Source organism: Hibiscus syriacus, unplaced genomic scaffold, assembly GCF_006381635.1.
Source record: "Hibiscus syriacus cultivar Baekdansim isolate YM2019G1 unplaced genomic scaffold, ASM638163v2 tig00112415_pilon, whole genome shotgun sequence".
Classification (NCBI taxonomy): Eukaryota; Viridiplantae; Streptophyta; class Magnoliopsida; order Malvales; family Malvaceae; genus Hibiscus; species Hibiscus syriacus.
Genome location: NW_024063327.1, coordinates 26,550 through 50,147, shown reverse-complemented (window position 1 = coordinate 50,147; position 23,598 = coordinate 26,550). Strand labels below are relative to the sequence as shown.

The window sequence follows — 23,598 nt, the reverse complement described above, 5'->3', positions numbered from 1 at the left end:
AAAACTGACTGACCTCTCCTGCAAAATGTCGAATGCCAAAGGCCCTGCCTCTGTCTCCTTTGAAGTAAGAATTAGAATGCAGGTGTTGTTTCAACTTACTAGCAAGGGTAAAATCAGTTGCATTGGGGAAATTTGATTCCTCATCCAGCAAAGAAAGTATTCCCAATGGTTTCTGCAAAATAAACACCAAAAAAAACATTTTAGCTTTCAAACGCAACCAAATATGAAAAGGAAATAAAAATTTCAGCCAGCATCAGCACCGAAGCTAAGACAACAAATTTAGTAAGAAACTAAGAATAGAAGGAAAACAATAGAATATAAGACCAAGAATCAGCACCAAAACTAAGACGATATACTTTAGCAAGAACTGCATGCTATATAATATATAGAAGAGAGTCCAATGATCCCTTAAAAAACTCCAAGCGAACATTGCTGACAAACAAACTATTGAACCAAATTACCTTCTCAAATAAGTCCAAGCACTCTTGGTTGTCTTCAAAATCAACTTTGGTCCAATCGATCCCATCCAACTCATACACCTGAAATACATAAAAGATGGGAGTTGGTGAAAATAATAATTTTAGTGAAGGGAAACCAAATCCATAGATAAGAATCAACAGCAGAGAGCCAGATCATTTAGAACTGTAACTACTGGAAATTAATTTGCATGCCAGGTAAAAAAAGGGCTGAGAACTGGAAACCCAGCTTAAAATTTCAGTTCCTTACCTCTTGCTCAAGCTTAAATAGGTGCCTGTTGAAATGTTGTTGCAACCTCTCGTTTGTATAATTTATACAAAACTGTTCAAAGCTATTCTTCTGGAAGTCGGAAGAGAAAAATCATAAGTTGAACAAACTTCTACACAATTATAATATTTAAATAGCTGATTAGAAACTACTTACCTTAAATGACTCAAACCCATAAATATCAAGGATGCTTATGGACCTGTCTACACATCTTTTACCACCTTCAAGAGACTTGTTGATTTGCTCCACGAGCCAGTCAAACAAGCTTGCATAGATAAATTTTGCTAATGCATCTCTTGTGTCAATTGCCTATATAACAAGTTATAACCAACATGTTTTCAGGTTGTTAATGTGTGCATCATAGAAAACATAGAATGCGACTTAAAAGATAATAGAGGAAGAATAATTTTGCTATCAAAAACTAGAGGAACCTGTTGCAATGTCGATTTCTTAGCAATATTATCCTCGGCAGCTCGGATTCTATGGGTAGATAAAGCTTGCATCAACTCATGAGGTGCACAACCCATCAACATGGCAGCACTGGTTAAAGCTGTGACAAGGAAAAATCCCACTTCAACTCACAAGTGAAACAAAAGGGCTACCTACAGGCATTATATTCCTTGTTTTATGCAATGCCTATGCAAATTCAGTTCCTTAAAAAATGCTACAACAAAGAAGGTATCCAGTTTCTCTCTATTGGAAGAAAAAAATACATGGAAAAAAAAGACATGTGCAAAGTTAAATCCCACATTATTACCTTCGCTGGCTACTGCCTCCACATAATGTTCATTGTCAATTAATTGAAATGATATATTTCCCAGCCATAATACTGCAGCAAGCATTGCAAATGCTTGCTCTTGCTGTTCTTTGCAAATTTGAGCAACGTCCAAGGCTTCCTGCAGAAATGGGCAAACTATTGCTAAAAAGACGAAGCGAAGAATGGAGTGCACTATTATGGTGACATTAAAGTCTAGTCTTTTGAATTACCACAAGCTTACAGAACTTCTCAGCATCATCAACACCATTGATCACCAAGTTGTCACTCTGGATAAGATAGTTGTACTCGTTTGCCGTTTTAAGATTCAATCTTTCTGCAAAGCCATAATTCAAAGGATCATAAATATATTTCACAGATTCAAGTAAAGAAGCTGAAGAACTGTAAACAATATCATTTATCTATTTCAAGACCACAACTTTTCTGAACTAGCATTGACTATGAAATGTTTTAAAAATGAAAAAGTACCCCTTAGAGCAGGTGGAGCACCAGCACAAAGTTGATAAAAGATATGGTAAGACCGTTCACCAGCAGCCACCTGAACTACTCTCGACTGCTCAAAGGTGACATCAAAAAGATCCACATCAGATATTATACATGATAACAGAGATAATATGAACTTTAACTTGGTCAGGAACTTACCTTTTCCAGAAGAACTATCCAGGATTGTCGTTGATGAATCAACATTAGCACAAAAATAAAGTCAGTAACCAGGATCAATCTATGTTATTTTATTACTGAAAAGTAATAATAGAAAATTTTCAAATTCAACAAGCTTACAAGTTTGGATGCCGGCACCATATATCTTCCCCGGCTCGGTAAAATGAATTTCAGAAATTTTGCCCTGCACCAAAACAGAATAATGAACGTCGTATTTTTCAGTTTTCTGAGCTATCGCAAATGTTATACACAAACCAGCATGGAAATTGGTCATCTAGGGTAATATTACCAAGGATCCTTTAACATGAGAGTAATTTCATATAGATTTGCCTTCAATATATAAGTGGAACAAATGAACGAAGGGGAAAAGAAGTACTCACAAATCGGGTAGAATTGTCATTCCTAGATGTCTTTGCATTACCAAATGCTTCAAGTATAAAATGCGTGTCAAGGATTTTAGACTCTATCACGCCATTGCCACCTCCTAGGGCAGCTAGGTACTGCATTGTAAATTTTGCTGTCTCAGTCTTCCCAGCTCCACTTTCTCCACTACAAGATAACTTATGTTATTCCATAGGTCATAAAACTAATAATGGGCTTAAAGAACCGCAGTAATCTACTATCATATCCTAAGACAAATATTAAATATCCCACAGACCTTATGATTATAGACTGATTGACTCGACCTGCAAAATTTTAACAATGGACAATTAATAGAGTACAAAAAACACACTACTTTAACACCATAAGCAAATTATCACTTGTTTATGCTAACCATTCATCATCTCATTATAAGCAGTGTCTGCTACAGCAAAAACATGAGGGCTGTCTGTAGCTTTCTCTTTATAACTGGTGGCAAAATCTTTTCCATAAATTGGGATGTCTTTGTACGGGTTGACTGCAACCAAAACTGGACCTGCTTTACTCTACATAAAGAAAAAAAGTATACATGAAGCTTGGTAGCGGAGATAATTCTCATTAGTACATGAGTAAGGATGGTATCATTCTTACATATATCATATTGCGATAATATCTATACTTAAGATTGTGAAGAACTGATGGCTCATTCAAATAAACAAGCTGTATTAGATCATTCACACCCTCCAAAATATCCGGGTTTGCAGGTAAGAGGTCGTTGGCTGATACTTTTACAACCTATACCAACATTAGAATGTAAACCTAAATGAAAACCCGCCGAAAGAAAAACTGAAGGCTCGTTATACAATTTAAAAAGCAAGATACATATGAAATTACATTTCCATTAGAAAGAGAGACAAATGATTCCTCTCCTGATGTAGATTGTATAGCTCCAGGCTCCCAGACCCCTTTCGGTTGCCGGCACCAAACACGAAGTTTCTGTAACCAAATCCTCTCTCGACAAATTAGATTTACTTAAATTATTTTCACAGAAGAAAACAAAAGTCCAAGGTGATGCTTCCTTTTTTATGTTTCAGAAGTGGTAATCAAAATTTCATATCAACAACAATTTCTAGCATAGCACTCCCAAGTCAATTTCATCAAAATATTAAAACAACAACAAAGGCAAAACTACTCAGCAGTAGCAGGTTCTCATTCCATGAAAGATCGCAGATTTTACCCCATGCCTACTAATCCAACGCATTGTATCAACTCAAAAAAGGCAAAGAAAAATAGAAAAAAGATGCGTCCATCGGATATCAACCCTTAAGTGAGAAACAACAATAATCAAAATCGATCTAAGTTAAAAGAAAGCTACAAAAATATTTTTTTTCTTCAAATTTCGCCTGTAATTATTAAATACTTCCTAAAAGGTATTAAAACATGGATGTCTAGCCCATAAAACAAATCGATCCAATAAAGAAGAAGAAGACGAAACAGTTTCAACTTAACACTTACTTTATTAGTGAAATACTCAATAGTATCATTCACCTTCCAGTTCGTCTTCCCTTTCCCAATTTCCTTCACCTCATCTTTGGCATCAGAAACCTTATCTTCCCCTTTCTTCTGTTGTACTAAATAATAAGGTGAACCCATATTCACATCTTTCCTCAATTTTTTGTTCCCAAAACCATCCTCTTCATTTCTTTCAGTTTCCTCTATCCGTTCCACTTCACTTAAGCCGCCGCCGGTTCCGTTTTCGCCGCTGATAACGACTTTGAAGTTCGTCGGAAGGGACCGGCGGGCCGAGGGAAGTCTGGCCTTGGATGTTGGCCGCGATGGTAAAGTCGGCGGTAAGTCTTTAGGCTTCTCCTCCTCATCTCGCTGCCGGAGATTCTCTAACATTTCTTCGAGCGAACTTTTCGCTAAAGTCGTCGGAGACGCCGATAGCATCATTTTCGCGGGGGAAAAACTAAAAAAATAAACTCTTTTTCTTAAAAAATAAAACTTATTCCTTCGCTAAATTCACTTTGAAATTTTTTTGAAAAAGAAGATCGAACCATCTTATGCATTTGAAGTGAACAAAAAACAATGGAAACGTAGAACTAAAAAAAACCAGTGAATCGGAAAAAAAAAACAAAAAGAGAAAACCCGTTTCGAATTTTTGTTAAAAGAAACAGAACCACTGGAACTATCACACCATAGAACTAGCAAAAATCACAGCTTTAAAAGAAAAAAACCAAAACTATTTTTTAAAATCTTACAAAACAGATTAAGGTTGGTACAACAACAAAGCTTTGAACAAGAAACAACTATCAAAATTGTTTTGGGGAGAAACAACTGAGCTTCTGCTTCATTTTTTTTTTCCTCTTCTTTTTTCTGCTTCTACTTTGGGTTTTATCAAACTACAAGAACAAGAAAGGAACGGATTGGATCTGATGAATATTTTCAGAAATGTATATTTTTAAGAATAATATTAAAGGAATCAATTTACTGAAATAGCTAAAAAGGAAGTTCCCGGGAGAAAATTGAAATGCAGGCGTTAGAGGAGGGACCTGAATAAAGCTGAAACTTTATTTATTATTAAATTCCTAATTTTAAAATTCCTTATTTTTCAAAAATTTCTCAATATATGATATTCTCAAAATTTAAACATATTATGTGTATAGATTATTATTAAATTGTTATAATAATTATTTAAATAAATATTTGAATAACTTATGCAAAATAATATTATTTTTATTAATCTGAGATAAATATAAGATATATATTTAAATATATCTCTTAACCATTTGAATAAAAATAACAAAAATTCTTTTACCGTCAATATTATTTAGTTCTTGCACAAAAATAATATTAAGTCGTGTTAATAAAGGGGAAATTTTGTGGCATGAAAGACTAAGTGTTTTTGTGGTCCTTTTTGCAATAATTTTGTCAACACATTTGCTCTAGTTGGCCCTCATTTGCCCACAACGATACATGCATTTTGGGCTTCAAGAGTAAGTTTATTGACTTGTTATGAAAATAATGGAATTGAAAATGACATGGAAACAAATTTTGTCCTTTAAGATTTGTTTTTGTTTTATTTTTGCATTTTGTTTTATTTTGATGATTAAAATTCAAAGCTTTTTTATTTTCATTTTATTATATTATGATTAGGTGCTTTAATACTTATTAGGCAATGTTTGTTGGGATGTTGGAGGAAAGTTGGAATGATTAGAATTTTCTTAGCCAATATTTTGAAATGATTAATAATTATTTATTAGTCAAAGCTTTTTTATTTTGAAATGTTGTTGGCGTTGTTGAAGAATTTGCTTGCTTCCGAGGTTTCTTTGTGGGTTGCTTGGGTGCGAAGTTATGTCTTTAAGGCTCGTTTGGTTTAAGGAATGTTGTATTATCGAGGGAATGAAATCTTTATTTCCCGTTTGGTTGGCCATTAATCTTATTCCCGGTAATCTTTTATTACCAACAGTGGATTTTTGGGGTATATTATCAGGAATGTGATTACCCCTTCTCTTATGTATTGTTAGATTACTGTCGTTTTGGACTAAAATGCCCTTAATTTTTTTTTTCAAAAATATACTTCTTCTGTCGTTGAATAATAAAAATTCTACGAATGTTAAATTATAAATTTATCCTTAAACTATTTTAGATTTACAAAAAAAAAAATCTATAATTAAAATTTTATATGAAATTCAAGGGTTAAAATAAAACTGTAATCATTCATTAAACCTATTTATCTTTTTAATTTTGTAAAAAAATTATATAAATTATATGAATTTAAATTTTTTAAAGAAAATATATATATTAATTATAATAATATTATAGTAGAATTCAACTTGTTAAAAAATAAATATATAATAAGGATAATTTGGTCAAATATACATTCCAGTAATCTTTCATTCCTTTAAACAAACACGATAATCTTACATTCCTGCTAAACTAACCAAACACAAAATACAACATTCTCAGTAATCCTATTACATGGTAATATTTTATTCTCACTGATAATATTACATTCTGTGAACCAAATGCACCCTAAAGATAAAGATTTATTACAAGTGGAAAGCAGTGTCTCTTTTGGATGGGTGCTAACTGCTAAGGAATGTTGCTAAGGAATGTGTTGAAGCTTAGAGATAAGGTTCGTCATTTAGTTTCTGATGAAGGGGCTCAATTCTCTATTCGGTGGTGGTGGAATGAGATTAGGGACAGGAGACCTAAGGTTGATTGGCATAGACTCGTTTGACCTGTTGGAGATAAGGTTGATTGTTATTTAATTTATGATGATATGTACTAAGAGTATAAACATTCATTGTCAAATAGTTAAAAATCTTTGAACATATATTATCTTATATTTATTAATAGAATTATTATAAAAATAATTTCATAAATGCACGTTATAAGGTCATAAAAAACATATATATATATATTTTTTTTATTTTTGATACTTGAAATTGAAATTATGAATACATGTGGACGTATATAGACCTCTCTATATAATGATGAAGGGGCGAATACTTGCTTAGATATCACATTCTGTATTGTTTTTTCTTTTCGTATAATAATAAAAATTGTATATTTTCTTTTTGCAAACTTGATTGTGGATTGCGTTGGGCAAATTAAAGGCTGCCTCAAAGTACGATAGATTGATGGAATTTTGAGACTTGTGTTCACTTTTTTTTTTTGTTAAACTTTTATATTATTTAATTGTTCCAATAATATCATCAAGAAATTATATTTCATTCATTCAACCCAACAATTTCCGAGAAAATAAAATTCTTATTATAAACTTTATTAATTTATCCTTCCAATGATCGTCTAGATTAGTTTTTAACAACGTCGATATTACTAAAAGTTTAATCTATTAAATAGTTTTATAGTAAAAATATTTTTTTTTAAAACAAAACTTTGAGTTTGAACAATTATATTTGTAAAAATATATATGTTATCAATAGACTAAAAAATTTTAAACATATATTATTTTATAATTATATCATATTATATATAGAAGTATATAGATTTTCATAAAATTATTCATACTAAATGAGACATACCACCATTTATTACGAAGATTGTCTGTACTTTTTTTATTAAGTTAAAGTGATTATAAAGTAATATTTATTCTAAATGCTCTTATTCATTTAATATTAATAATTCAATTATCGAGGTTGAACATTAGTTGTACAGTAGTTGTACGGCTGAACACCTTGACCGAGTCGAGGTTGAGTTTGCAAACTGGGAACTCGAGTGTACACAATATTGAATACCAAAAGTTAATGGGTTTATCTTTAGTTGGTAGAGTGCATGTGGATGGACAGAGCTTTAATCATCGAACATAAAGGAATGTCAGGTTATATTTCTGACATACTTGCAGGGGTATGTCCCCAAAAGCACTTGTGTTGATAGATAGATACCTTCAGTCCAACTCTTTCTTTTTTAAATTATTTTGTTTAAGTATCTGCCATTGTTTCTCAGCTTCTTGTCTTCTTTCTTTCTCCAGTTTTCTCCCTGAACGAGTAGTTGCCAAACATTATGAAATATTGATAAAACATTAGAAGATATTAACATATTCAAGTTGATTATATGTATATATTTGGGAAAATTAAGCATTTAGTACTCAAACTATTAGTTTTGGTACATTTTAGTATCTAAACTTTTAATTTTTTTTTCACAATCATACCTAAAGTTTAAATTTAATTTCATTTTAGCATCTTACCATTAAAAACTTTAGTTTTTGTTTCATTTTAGTATATCGTTCAAAATTTAACGTTAAATTTTGAAAATAATGAAAGTTTAAGTACTAAAACGGACCAAAATTTATAATTTATGTGCTAAACGATTTAAGTTGAATGGTGGGATATTAAAATGAAATAAAAACTAAAGTTATGTATGATTTTCAAAAAAATCAAAAATTTAAATACTAAAACATATCAAAACTAATAATTTAAATACTAAATACGTAGTTTAGCCTATTTATTTTCATCCCCGGACCGTTCTTGAGTAACATGATACCTTCATTGTTGCATGTCTTTATCTCCATGCCCCATGCTCATGCCTGTGTAACGGTCACTTTATTGCAACTTTTATAAAGATCTTTTGAGAGCCAAATTAAGCTTTTCAACATTAGCATATTACCCATAATTTTAATTGTTTTGATTAAGGCGAGTATTTGATGTATTAATGGCTTACAATTTTATATATTATTAAAAACAAATTTTTATTTTTATAATTTATTATATTGTTTTATTAATTAATTTATTGACGTGTAATAAAATCCTACCTAACAGATATGGTTGATTGAGAGGCCACAGGCCCACAACCACTTTATTTAAAAATGTTCAAACCGTTGTGGCCGATTGGAAAATCTGAACTCAGCTTAGCTGTTAGTTCATTATGCATGATGAATTATAGTTGAACAAGCTGAAATAGTTGGACATCAACACTTTTGTCTCAACTAGGACTGGATTTATCTTCCGGTTCGGTCGTTTCCTAACAAATTGGCGTCTTAACATAAGTACGTAGATGTTTTTATTTATCCACCGATTAGGGAGGTAAAAAACTCACCCGAGCTATAAAATTGACTAAAACAGATTTGAGTCAAAACTGTTTGTAACCCGAGATGATAGTGATCCGAAATCTATTCGAGTTCGAACTGGTATTGACCTAAACTCGATTTGGACTCGGAAAATTATGACTTGCACCCGACCTGAACCTGATAATGTGATCATTGAACCCAACCTGATATGAACCCGAACCCAACATGATATGAACCCGAACCCAAGATTAACTTAGTAAATACCTGATATTACCCGACCTGTTATCAATCTGACTTGTTATGAATCTGATATGTAATTGACTCAACATGTAAATGATCCGACTTGTTATTGAACTGATTTGATATTTACTTGACTTGTTAATTACAATTTATGAAATTGTGAGATTATGAATTTATGATATTATAGTGTGACAAAATGCATCTTCACAATTTTAAATACATGATCAATTATAATCATTAAATTAAAATATTTATTTTTTATATTTATAAATTATAGTATATATAATTTGAGATTAATAAAGTTAATAAAAATAATTATTTAAAATTTAAAATAAATTATTAATTATGATAATTGAATTAAAAGTTAAATTAGAAAATTAGATGTCAAATTATATCCAACAACTAAATTCAAGTCTTAAGATATATTTAATTTAGATGAGACTATTATAATAACTTGCCTATACCGTTATAAAATTTCTTATTGAACTGATCACATGGTTGTAGTTAAAATATTATTAGATACGTGTGGATGGCTATGGTTTTTATCATACTATAATAGGCGGCCATTGAGATTTCTAATTGGATGAGATGGTTTTCATTTTTTAATTTCGCCCCCGTATTTGGTTAGGTTTTCAATATTCTCCCACCTTTCTTAATTGATTTTGAAATTATTCCTCAAATGCAATCAAAAATTTCCACGTAATTATTTATTTATTTATTTTTTCGTTCCCTATTTTATCTTTTACGAAGCTTACATTTATATAATGTGTTTATTATAAAATGAACACTTAAATTATATTTAATTTTTCAAATTTATAAATATTATTTACATTAAAGTAGGTGACATTTAATATTTTATTGAGAAAATCGCCTCAGTGACCAAAAAAAAGTTATAATATACGATTTTAACCAACTTTTTTTGGATTTGCCAAAATGACCAACAAAATCGCAACGCGAAATAAAAATCGCAACGCGATCCCCAGAATCGCAAATCAGTTTCCAAAATCGCAACGCGATTCTTGAAAATCGCAATGCGATAGTACAAATTCGCATTGCGATTTTCCAAAAATCGCAACGCGAATATGAAAATCGCAACGCGAACACATAAATCGCAACGCGTATCCGTAAATCGCAACGTGTATCCGTATATCGCAACGCGTATCCGTAAATCGCAACGATAATACATAAAATCGCAACGCGTATCCGTAAATCGCAACGCGATATTTAAAGCGCCATTATAATCGCTACGCGTATTTTATTTTCAAATTACAAAAACCAATATTAAGACAAAATCCCGTAATCGCAACTCATAACCTAAAACCTAAAATCACAACTCAGTCCCATCTCCATCTCTCACTCTCTACGGCGAAGAAATCCGTCCCCATCTCCGAAGATTTCCGTCCCCATCTCCGGCGAAATCCCTCACAACCATTCACGGTCAGAAATCCCTCACAATATTCAGAAATGGAAAATCAACCTCCGAGGGTTAGTTTTTTTAATTATTTTTATTTTGAAATGTTTGCATTATTGTAGGTTTTTCATATTGAAACTGATGATAAGTTTACTGGTCATTTCAATAATAGATTAACCATTTCACTTAGATTTCATTTCGCGTTACGATTCTGTCGTTGCGATTTTCATTTCGCGTTGCTATTCTCTCGTTGCGATTTTCAAGTTAGTATTTGTCTTTGTCTTTGTTCTGTCTTTGGTTGAAGTAATGCAATCCATTCAAGTTTCAATTTGCAGAAGAGTCGCAACGAGATAAATGAAAATCGCAACGAGAGAATGACTGTCGCAACGAGAGAAATGAAAATCGCAACGAGAGAATCGCAACGCGAAATGAAAATTGCAACTAGATAATCGCAACGCGAAACCAAAATCGCATTGCGATTTCATTTCGCGTTGCGATTCTCTCGTTGCGATTTTCATTTCGCGTTGCGATTCTCTCGTTGCGATTTTCATTTCGCGTTGCGATTCTCTCGTTGCGATTTTCATTTCAACCAAAAGACAAAACGTGTTGCAAATTTTAGTTTCAAGAATAAACTACTACTTTTTATGTTTATTGTTTTTGGTATATCTTCACAGTGTAGTTTTTGGTATATCTAACTTGGTATGTTTATTGTTTTGTAGAAATTTTTTTCGGCTCAATTGACCTGAGAAATAAAGTCAGCCTGGCCACTACAATTGCTTCGAAGCTTTCACCTGCTCAAAGACAATTGTTTGAGGAAACCTGCTTCGGGCCATGGCTGAGAGTACAGCATCCGGGTGGAGATGCTAATTTGACCCATTGTGGCTTCAGACCATGACATCAAATCTACCCGACAGTATACAACGTGGTGAGGAAGAGATATGGTTTCATTTTCCACCAGCGTATACTTGTTTTGGGCGGAAGGAGTTCTGCTTAATCACTGGTCTACGATTCGGACACGATGATGTAGGCCGGTACACTCGTCATATCGCCCGCCCATCATGGTTATCCCGGGTTTTTCCGGATGAGTCAATGGAGAAGCCGAACCTACATGTCGACGACCTGAAGAAATTGTTTAATAAGAAAGCTGGTTTCACTCGGATGAATGACGTCGATGTTGTCCGAGTATGCCTTCTACTACTTGTGTATGCCGGCTTTTTAGGCAGAGAGGCCAGACAACCTATTCATCGGGAGCTAATAATATGGTAGAGGACCTGAATGCATGGAATCTGTTTCCGTGGGGTTCGTATATATGGAAAGCTACCTGGACTAAGTTGTCGTCTGCCTTTGATGACCGCAAAAGTTTGCGGGGCGATGGGTCCAAATACACTTTGTCAGGCTTTGTTTGGGCCTTTAAGGTAAGAATTTCTATATAATGTTTCTAAAATTATAATTAATTATTTAACAATTACTAATTTTGTTATTATTGTTTGTAGATTTGGATATTCGAGGCTTTCCCCAGCATGCGTACATATGCAATAAAACGTCAAATGATATTCCCAGGGCTATTTCCTGGAAGAGGAAAACTCTGTTGGATTGGGAAGACTTAATACCATATGCGACAATAAATAATGTAAGTTAACACAAATACTTTCATATAATATATAAACAAGTTATTAATAGTAGACGTTTAACTTTGTTTGAGTTTTTATATTTTAGGAGGCCAACATTCCATTACAAAGACTGACACCCACGGAGGAAGAGCTTGCCATTGATTGGTGGCAAGCTAGTCAGAGTTTTTTTGATGGCACGGATGATGAGCAGCATCCACTTCCTCCAATTCGAGAGCCATCACCTCACCTAGAGCCATCACCCGATCGACCCGACTATACACCTCTAGAACGAGAGCCATCACCTATCCCGTCACATCATCAAGCCTCTTCTCCACCATCACCTCATGATAGGCGACCGACAAAGATGCCACGACTCCTATCTCCCTGTTCTCCACCTCCACCTCAACGGGATGAGTCAAGGGAGTTACGTGATGAGGTCAATGCCTTGCGTGAGGAGATCGGTACTCTACGCGATAACGATGGTGCATGGCGTGTGGAGGTGTCAACTTTACGTGGTGAGGTTGCCGCTCTACGTGAGATGATAGTATCGTTGCAGAATGAGGTTCATACTCTACGCAACGAGGTAAGTTTAAGATTTTCCATATTTAACTTAATGATAAATTTACTCGTAATTTCACTTAGATTAGCCATTTCACTTAGATTGCTTAGTAAATTTATTCGGTTGCTGCCAATTCTGCTAAACTGTGTATTCTTTAACACTGTGAAATAGTATTTGTCTTTGTTTTGTCTTTTGGTTGAAAGTAAATTTGTTCGGTTGCTGCCAATTCTGCTAAACTGTGTATTCTTTAACACTGTGAAATAGTATTTGTCTTTGTTTTGTCTTTTGGTTGAAAGTAAATTTGTTCGATTACTGCCAATTCTGCTAAACTGTGTAATCTTTAACACTGTGAAATAGTATTTGTCTTTGTTTTGTCTTTTGGTTGAAAGTAAATTTGTTCGGTTGCTGCCAATTCTGCTAAACTGTGTATTCTTTAACACTGTGAAATAGTATTTGTCTTTGTTTTGTCTTTTGGTTGAAAGTAAATTTGTTCGGTTGCTGCCAATTCTGCTAAACTGTGTATTCTTTAACACTGTGAAATAGTATTTGTCTTTGTTTTGTCTTTTGGTTGAAAGTAAATTTGTTCGGTTGCTGCCAATTCTGCTAAACTGTGTATTCTTTAACACTGTGAAATAGTATTTGTCTTTGTTTTGTCTTTTGGTTGAAGTAATGCAATCCATTCAAGTTTCAATTTGCAGAAGAAGAATAGTTTACTTTCGCAACACGAAACTTAAAATCGCAACGCGAAACCAAAATCGCAACGCGAAATGAAAATCGCAACGACAGAATCGCAACGCGAAACCAAAATCGCAACGACAAGATCGCAACGCGAAACCAAAATCGCATTGCGATTTTCATTTCGCGTTGCGATTCTTTCGTTGCGATTTTCATTTCGCATTGCGATTCTGTCGTTGCGATTTTCATTTCGCGTTGCGATTTTGGTTTCGCGTTGCGATTTTAAGTTTCGTGTTGCGAAAGTAAACTATTTCTTCTTCTGCAAATTGAAACTTGAATGGATTGCATTACTTCAACCAATAGACAAAACAAAGACAAATACTAACTTCAGGGTATTAGTTTGAAACATATTTTTCTTTGTTATCTGATGCATTTTGTGAACTATGATAGAATAATGACTTGGGTGAATACAATGCAAGTTTGAAACATATTTGTCTTTGTTTTCACTGTTTAAATATCATGTCTGTTTATTTACTGATTTTGTATTTAATTATTTAGCGGCCCGATAGAGTGGATGCTTTACGTCGGGTTATGCTTGCACGACGGAGTTCACGCATCAGACAGCGTGCACGTGCTATTAAGTCTCCGTACACCCCAATAGTGCGAAGACACCGCAAGAAGAAGCCCGACTCGCCTGTCATCCTCAAGAGTCCACTCCTATCGTTGAAGAGGCCCCCTATCATTCCTCGAGAGTCCCCTCCCACCGTTCAAGAGGCCACTGTCATCATTGAAGAGGTCCCTCCCACCATTCAAGAGCCCGATTCACATGGCGTCATATGTAGGCTTCTTGAGAAACCCTCTGACGTGCCGGACATGATGGATTCAAGTTGGCTCTCGTATGAGTTACCGGCCAGTACCATACCGGTATCTGAAGAGGAGAGGGATCAACTACCGGACACAATTCTGGATAACACCCTTTGGGCTAAGACCGCTGTTGATTTTTATCTACATGAGCAGAGCCAGGGGTGTTTCACTGACATATGCAAGCTCACCGATGATATCTATTTGTTGCTTGATCGGTCTTGGTGGGCGTATTATTAGGGGTCGAAGACAATGGCTATTTCGATGGGGGGGTAAGTCTTATATTTTTCTTATATTTCAATTTGATTAATTTTTTTTTAAATTTATGTAAGTCACTAATATATGTCTTTTTTTGTAAAACAGCATATCGATGCGTGGGTGACACGTCTTCTAATAATAAGAAAACTTAAGAAAATAAAAATATACGATATACAATTATGCCGACGTCTTTTCACGCCGTTCACTTGAAGAATGCACGAGATGAATCATTTGATTTGGGCAATGGACAAGCTAAACTTTATCCTGCATGGTGGGAGGTCGATAAGGTTAGTATTTATTTTAGATTGAGTTTAAAGGTTTTATGAAATAAGTGCGCAAATGAATGAATTATTACTTATGATTGCAGGTGTTTATCCCTGTTTTGGAACGTAAACATTGGATTCTCGTCGAGCTTCAGCTCCCATCCCTTAAGACAATAGTGTATGACAGCATGATAAATTACATATCATTGGCTGATTTAAGAGATGTTATTAAGGGATGGAGCTCTCATTTGGCTAAATTCTTGGATGCGATCAATTATTGGACTCGTTCTGGAAACAAGAAGCCAAAGAAGCTCAATATTACAGTTATTAGAGACGAGACCGCGCCACAACAAACGAGCGGAGCCAGAGGAGATTGTGGTCCTCTCGTATGCTTGGCGTTGGAGCGTTTGACGACGGGAAGCATCAAGTATCTACCTCCCACCGATAGAGATAGAGCTGCAGTAGGCTTGTGGTTTCGGCATTATATGGCTAAATCGATATATACGAGACGCTGCCTACCTGCATCCGCGTTATAAAAATGTCCATAAACAATTGGTAAGTTTATATACTTTTGGTTTGAAAATGTTTGGTTAAGTACCTAGAATTCAATAATTTGCTGTTTGTAGGTTTTAGATGTGTAGAAAGTGTTGTTTGAGCAAATGTTTGGTTTCTGCAGGTTAATCTCAGAAGTGAACTGCGTGAAAATGATGTATGGCTGCAAAAGTTGATTCAATAGTTTAATTGATTGTTTTTTGATTGTTTAATTGATTTGTAAAAGTTGATTCAATAGTATATGATCGGAAATAAGAATTATTGCTTATTTTTTTATTGTTTAATTGATTTGTAAAAGATGATTTGTAAAAGTTGATTTGTGTAATTGATGCGAATATAATTCTTATTTGTGCTTGTTTAATTGATTGAAATGTAATGGTTGATTTTGTTGATTTCAATCTGCATTATGTTGAAGGCAAAATTGACTATCGCAATGCGAAATGAAAATCGCAATGCGAAATGAAAATCGCAACGAGAGAATCGCAATGCGAAATGAAAATCGCAATGCGGAAATGAAAATCGCAACGGGAGAATCGCAATGCGATTTTAATTTCGCATTGCGATTCTCTCGTTGCGATTTCATTTCGCATTGCGATTTCATTTCGCATTGCGATTCTCTCGTTGCGATTTTCATTTCGCATTGCGATTTTCATTTCCGCATTGCGATTTTCATGTTGGGATTTTCATTTCGCATTGCGATTCTCTCGTTGCGATTGTAATTCCGTGTTGCGATAGTCAAATGCATGCCTAATAGTGATAACAACTGAATAACAAGAGTTGGTTAAGTCAAAATGGTTGGCCTGAGTCATTAATTCAACTGAAAATGTTAAAAGTTCACACATAAAATCCACATAATACAACGTTTGCATTTAAAAATCACCTAAGTTAACAGTCCCAAAAGGTGAAGCCAATTGTGATTTTGATGAGGATCCATATTTTGGTAGAGGAAAAGATGATTTTGATGGCACTGGTGATCCACATGTCAACCTTGTATGACCACTTTCCTTGCACCGACTACATGTCGATCTCTTCTTCTCTTCACCCTTAGACGGTATACGATCGTGACTTTTTGGTCGGCCAGGTAGCCTTCTGTCCATGGCTGGTGGAAAAACTGTTTGTAAGTCATCCGGATATTGACCAAGACCAAATTTCGAATACTGACTAGTACTCACAATTTTTTCTGTTGGCTCATCATCGTCTAACTGGTCAATACGAAAACCGGAATTTGGTGCTGAAAGTTGATTGGGATTTGGATTAGAGAAAGGTTGTGGGTTTTGAGAAAAACTTAGTTGATTACTACCCGCTACTGACCCAACAATACTACTTCTAGGTTCAACAACATACAATGTAACATCATCTTGTGAAACACTAATGTAAGCAATGAATCGTTCAACATCTTCATTGTCGGTTAACAAATAAACTTTACCATTTCTCTGATAAGATAGCCTAAATCCACTTAGGGGCTCTAAATTCAATTTATTTGAAACACGTAGCATTAGAGTTTCATAAGTTAACTTTTGTAAAGACAATTTTAGTTGAAGATTCATGGGTAAAGGCATATATTGTAAAACACCATGAACATTATCCCATGACCCTCCAAAACACAAATCTATCCAAACATGATCAACATTAGATGATTTCATGGTTGTAAATTAATTTACTAAACAGACGAGCTGCGAAACTAAAACCTGTTGCCGGATTGGGAAGGATGTCGTTGGATATAGGAACGGATGTCGCCGGAGAGAGTGATAGATGGAGATGGAATGAGTTGCGATTTAGGGATTTAGTTTATGATTTCAGTGTTATATACCCAAAATTTCAGTGTTGTGATTTACAGATTCTCGTTGCGATTTACGGATTATCGTTGCGATTTACAGATTCTCGTTGCGATTTACGGATTATCGTTGCGATTTACAGATTCTCGTTGCGATTTACGGATTATCGTTGCGATTTACGGATACGCGTTGCGATATACGGATACGCATTGCGATTTACGGATACGCGTTGCGATATACGGATACACGTTGCGATTTACGGATACGCGTTGCGATTTATGTGTTCGCGTTGCGATTTTCATATTCGCGTTGCGATTTTGGAAAATCGCAATGCGGATTTGTACTATCGCATTGCGATTTTCAAGAATCGCGTTGCGATTTTGGAAACTGATTTGCGATTCTGGGGATCGCGTTGCGATTTTTATTTCGCGTTGCGATTTTGTTGGTCATTTTGGCAAATCCAAAAAAAGTTGGTTAAAATCGTATATTATAACTTTTTTTTGGTCACTGAGGCGATTTTCTCTATTTTATTTTATAATAATTTTAAGCTGGTTTATTACATTTGTTAAAATAATATTTATGTATTAATAAATTCTTTAATCTTACAACCTTCTAAAGATTCTAATATTTTTTAAATTAAAATAAATAAAAATAAAACATATTTTATAGAGTTAAAGTTTGGTTTTACTTCCAGATAAATAAATTTTGGAATTAAAATATTAAAAATATATTTTTAGAGTAGGATTTTTAATTCCATATAAAAAGGAAAATGAATATTGAATGTTTGTTTGATTGTTTATATCTATCAATGAATGTGATAGATCCATGAATATTTTTCAGGGTGTACGTACATATATATTAATCACATAAAATTTTAATAAAATGTGGGCACAACTAAAATTTCAGGGTGAACAAAATAAAATGTGCAATTATCTGAAGAAAATTCTAATTTCAAGGTGTGCACGTGCTCACCCTAGATCCTTAATCGATCCGTCACTGGGTAGAACTGATCATTTATTAAAATTAACACAAGTGAACTAATAACTTAAAACAAATTAAGGTTTAATCAGGAAACTTATAATTACAAAAGAATGTAGCACTTTTATTAATACACAATACAATTGCAATATAACACACTTACCCCATTAGTTTTTTTCTTCTCTACCTATAAGTTCTCTTACTTTAACACACTTTTTATACTCTTCACTATTCTAGTAAAAATGATAAATCTCATCTCATATTTATAGATTTTAGTGTTCATTGGATTGTTGATACATGTCAACATTTTATCTATTAATCTTATAAATGTTGAGAATCTTTTATAGATAATTCTAGATGTAATATCAAATATTAAAATATCTAGATTATTTTACGATTATATATATATATATATATATATTATTATTTTAGAATATTCTCAAGATATATCTCGTAAATGATAATTATATATTTATATAGTGGCTTTGCAACATTGGCATTTTGTAATGATTAAAAGAGAAAATCTTATATTTTCAAATAAATAAATAAATAAATAAATAAATAATTTAGTTAATTTGTACAAATTACTTTTAATTTGATACTATTAATTATTCTCCATCGTTGCCTGCAATTGTACACCGATAAAGCTTTTGTTTTCGTATCTGTTAGATATTCGATATGACTTGACAATATACCTTGGTGCATTCCCTCTATCTTGGCTTGAGTTTCTTCTCATTCTTCCCCAATCGGATGAGGTAACAATGTTGACCTTGTAATATCTTCAGAACTGACTGGAGATATCTCGTACAAAATAAGTTGCCTATAACAAGAAGTTTTACTATGAGGCGCCTAAAATAAGGTTAATAAACGACGTGACCTATAAAAAAGGTAATAGGTTAAAAGCGGAGTACAAAATATTGTAAATCATAATAAAAAAAATTATCAGCCAGAGTAACATAATAGGTTGCACTAAAATGTTGTAGAGGCTAAGAAAATGAGTTATAATCGGTAAATGTTATGGATACTATTAACATTTTAGGTTTTGCATAAAAGGTTACCAAAGTTTAAGCTAATGGACCTTAGACATTCCCACGATAAAAAAATAAGTTAAAAGCTGAAAATATTATGAATATATATAAGAAATACGGTTGTGTTAAGAATGTCATGGTTCACTAAGAATTAGGTTGTGATATGTAATATTAATATTTTTAATTAATTATACAAAAATATATATAGATTTTAATCCTTTGATTGATTCAAATATATTATTTTAATTTTTAAAATGTATTTATTAATTAATGTTATGAAATATACATTTGATCTAGTGATTTGACTATATGTTGATTTAGTATTTGTAAATCTTAATTCTTTGATTTAGTATGCATAAAAAATTTCTTTGATTATATATATACATATATATATATATATTATATTATTTTGATATTATGTTTGATATTTATAAATATATGTTTGGTATATATTAATTAATTCAAATATATTATTTTAATTTTTGAAAAGTTGTTCACCGTCGTTTGATCTACGTGGTCTTAGAGAATATTTGTCAACTCACCGTCGTGAAGTTATTCACCATATAGATTCACAATCGAAGATATTCGCTGTCACTGGAAAATATCAATAAAGGTTTTACTCTTCCTTTAAATTTGCTCTATTTATTTTAATTTATTCTGTTAGTTCTTCTCTAATTTTTTGCAAGTTTTTAAACTTCTTCTTCTTTTTCTTCTTCTTCATATTTTTAGGTTGTGTTACAATTTTTTTACATATTATAGTCTTATTGTAATATCCCAAATTTTGATTAGTGACTAAAATATAAGTTTTGAAAGTTTGATGGCTAAAGTATAAACTTTTAAATGTTTAGGGACCAAAAATATAATTTTAAAAAATCACATACTTTAACCCGTAAATGAATAGATTGGCCTAAAACAAGAATTTTCTTAGTAATCAGATTTTTGATATGGAATTTGTATTAAAAGTTATAAAGTGATAAAGTTCGGTATAGAAATTGGGTAATCAGATCGAGTCATAATTTCACGAAAATTTTAAGGATGTTAGTTAATGGATGGAAATGTTATTTACATATATTATATTTGAGAAATTTAGCTCAGATTGGTGTAATTTTTCAGATTTGATGAACAATATAAAATTTAGTGACTAAAATACAATTTTCAAAAATTGTATGGCCAAAGTAAAAAGTCAAAGCCAAGTAGATTCATCTTTGACTAAAGAATATTTAAATGGAAGATAATACAATGACATTTAGTAATTTTCAAGATTCATTAATGGCAAATTAGGGATTTCTCATAAATTGAATTTTATATTCAATTTAATTAGTTTAAATGTCATGTGTATTATGAAAATTACTATAAAAATCAAGATATCTTCTTCCTCCATCAGTTGCTGCCGTGAACCCCTACAAGGTGAGAAAAAAATATTCTTTTTCATTTTTGATCTATTTTAGTAGGATTTTGAATTAAGTTGTGAAATATAAAAATGTTCTCCATCAAATTCTCAATCATTTGGTATAAAAGTTTATGTTAAACATGCTTGGATATTGAGATTTGATGATTAGGGTGAAATATTATTATGTTTTTGAGGTTGGAGATTAATTCTAAGGCATGTATGATGATTGAAATTATTTATACATGCTTATATTAGGTTGGGCCAATTTACGGTTCATGGAGAATTGATGGAGTTGGATTTAATTTGTTGTTATGATGATTAGAACAACATGAATTTAATGTAAGGAATTTGAATTCATGATTAAAATTGAATGGAAATCAAGCTTTATGGTTCTTGGAATATTCATCCATTCAAGGAAAAATAGGGGGAAATATTGAAAAATTTCCTATGATCAAAAATTGATATTAAATGTGTTCTATGTGACTTGGAGATCAATTTGGAACTATTTAGAAGCTTGAATTAGAAAAAGGACTATTTTACAAGTTTTGAGAATTTTGACATCTTACTGCATAAATGTGATAACTAGAGGGTTCAATGTTGAATTTTAACATTTGAAATGCTGAAATTTTTAAGTTGGGAAATTGATTGGAACAAAATTTTAAGTTTGGTAAATTTTAGTGGAAGAATTCGAAAAATCCTAAAGTTTAGGGACTTGATTGCAAGTTATTAAATGTGAAAGTATCATTTGATTAAAATATTACAATGCTGGAAATTTTATTAGTATGCTAATTTTTGGAGTTTGATTATAAGTTGGGAGCAATTTGTAAGTTTATTAAAGTGCAGAGTTGAATTTGAAAAGTATAAGAAAGTTTAGGATGAAATTTCAAGCTTTTGAATGTTTAAGTGTTGATTTGGATATTTTTAATAAGGTAATGGAAATTTTAAAAATTTATATGGAATGATCATAATGGTGAAGGGTTATTATGAATTTAATGGAAAAGTTAAGGTGAATTCTAGAAAAAAAATCATAATTAGTGATTTGATTTTGTAATTAGCAAAAGTTGAAGGGTTGATGATGGAAATAAATAATTATGGAATTTAAAGAGTATGTTTGAGAAGTTTGAATCTATGATGGAAGTATGATTTAGTTTTATATCGATGTAGTATCGATTTTATTTTTATAGACTTTTATATTATTAAGTTTAGATTATGTTAGTACGATACTAACATATAGTTGAATATTTTATGTTATTATATGATGTTGTCATATCACGATAAACCTAGCTGTTGAAACATTTTAATATTTCGATATAACAAATTAAGTTAAATGGATTTTAAGATTTTTCCAAATGATTTTCTAAGTATATTCGATATAACTATTCGAATATCAAAACATTACTCCAAATATTTCAAAAATCATTTTTAATCCTTACTTAAGTGTAAAATTAAGTTTTAATCATAAAACAATTTCAAAATAATTTTACAAAGTATTTCGAACCAATTCAAAGCCAAAAATTCCAGATTGCTCAGAGGGAACCGATTCCCCCCCATAGGAGGAAACGATTCCCCCTGAATGGTTTGGCTCCGAGATTTCCAGAATGCTCGGAGGGAACCGATTCCCCCCTGTTCAACGGTCGAAATATTTGAATTTTACACTTAGGGAACCGATTCCCTATGAGAGGGAACCGATTCCCCCCACGCTCCAAGCTGTTTTATTAAATGTTTTCACACTAAAACGGCTATAATATCTTCTCTAATTATCCCCAACGTTCAGAAGTGATCCAAGGTGTATTTAAGCAAGCTTAGAAGCCATTGATCAACAACAAGAAATATCAAGCAACTAGAATCAAGAGAGAATCAAAGAGAAAGCATCAAACCTCAAGTTTGAGCATTTCAAAGCCCATTTTCATTCAATATTCATTTTGCTTTCAAGAACACTTTTTGGGCTCAATTGTATTCATCTTTGAGTGTTCTTTTCTTTGTTCTAGAATTGTGCAAACATCTTACCTTGTGAGGTTTTCTTGTAAGTTTGCAAATTTGTAATCTTCTCTTTGAGAAAAGAGTGTTCTCAAGAGTGGGGTATACTCTTGAGGGAATTGTAAGGTTATCTCTTTGGCCTCAAAAGAAAGAACAAATTAGTGAATTTGTTGGAAAATCCTTAGTGTGGATAGCTAAGGTAGTGGACGTAGACTTTGTTTGAGAAAGTCGAACCACTGTAAATCGCTGTGCAATTATTTTCAATTTTCTGCAAAAGCTTCCACAAAATTTTTATTGGCAATTCACCCCCCTCTTGGCCAATTTCGTCATTCGATTAACTCAACAATTGGTATCAGAGCCTAACTCATTTGAAGGTTTAATCGCCTCTTGAGTCGATCCGGGAAGAGTTACATCGATTACAAAGTCATCAATGGCCTCCACTTCAAACTTCGACTCCGGTCTCGATTCGATGCCCGTCAACAAGCCTCCTTTCTTCAATGGAGCTAACTACGCCTATTGGAAGAATAGAATGATGTACTTCATTCAAGCAAGTGATATGGGAGCATGGAATGCCGTAGAAGAAGGATACATTAAGCCTATCACTCATCCAAGGTTGTGGAGTGAAGGAGATACTAAACTGTTCCAGCTCAACTCCAAAGCCATCCATATTATCTTTTGTGCTCTTGGACCAGATGAATACGGAAGAGTTTCATCGTGTACAACCGCCAAAGAAATATGGGACAAGCTTCAAGTCACATATGAAGGCACCGATGAGGTAAAGAAATCAAAAATTAGTATTCTAACGCATAGCTATGAAAATTTCAGGATGAAACCAAATGAAGACATCAAAGCTATGACGGATAGATTTTCAACGATTGTCAATGGTCTCAAATCATATGGAGAGATCATCTCAAATGAAAAGCTTGTGAGGAAGTTAGTCTACTCCCTCC

General features: G+C 32.9%; 1 protein-coding gene across 1 annotated transcript in view; it reads right to left on the bottom strand.

Annotated features, from left to right (window-relative positions):
• Positions 1–23,598, bottom strand: part of LOC120179426 (myosin-2-like) — a 34,688-nt gene that overhangs the window by 3,314 nt on the left and 7,776 nt on the right. The window contains exons 2-18 of the mRNA XM_039185026.1: positions 12,363–12,369; positions 4,055–4,523; positions 3,434–3,535; positions 3,191–3,334; positions 2,955–3,105; positions 2,838–2,865; positions 2,560–2,728; positions 2,300–2,363; positions 2,162–2,175; positions 1,988–2,072; positions 1,732–1,835; positions 1,502–1,640; positions 1,176–1,294; positions 901–1,053; positions 727–816; positions 462–539; positions 14–172 (exon numbers count right to left, since the gene is read on the bottom strand). Coding sequence (XP_039040957.1) covers positions 14–172; positions 462–539; positions 727–816; positions 901–1,053; positions 1,176–1,294; positions 1,502–1,640; positions 1,732–1,835; positions 1,988–2,072; positions 2,162–2,175; positions 2,300–2,363; positions 2,560–2,728; positions 2,838–2,865; positions 2,955–3,105; positions 3,191–3,334; positions 3,434–3,535; positions 4,055–4,492 — 2,037 coding nt within the window. The 5' untranslated portion in view covers positions 4,493–4,523; positions 12,363–12,369. The remainder of the gene's footprint in view (positions 1–13; positions 173–461; positions 540–726; positions 817–900; positions 1,054–1,175; positions 1,295–1,501; positions 1,641–1,731; positions 1,836–1,987; positions 2,073–2,161; positions 2,176–2,299; positions 2,364–2,559; positions 2,729–2,837; positions 2,866–2,954; positions 3,106–3,190; positions 3,335–3,433; positions 3,536–4,054; positions 4,524–12,362; positions 12,370–23,598) is intronic.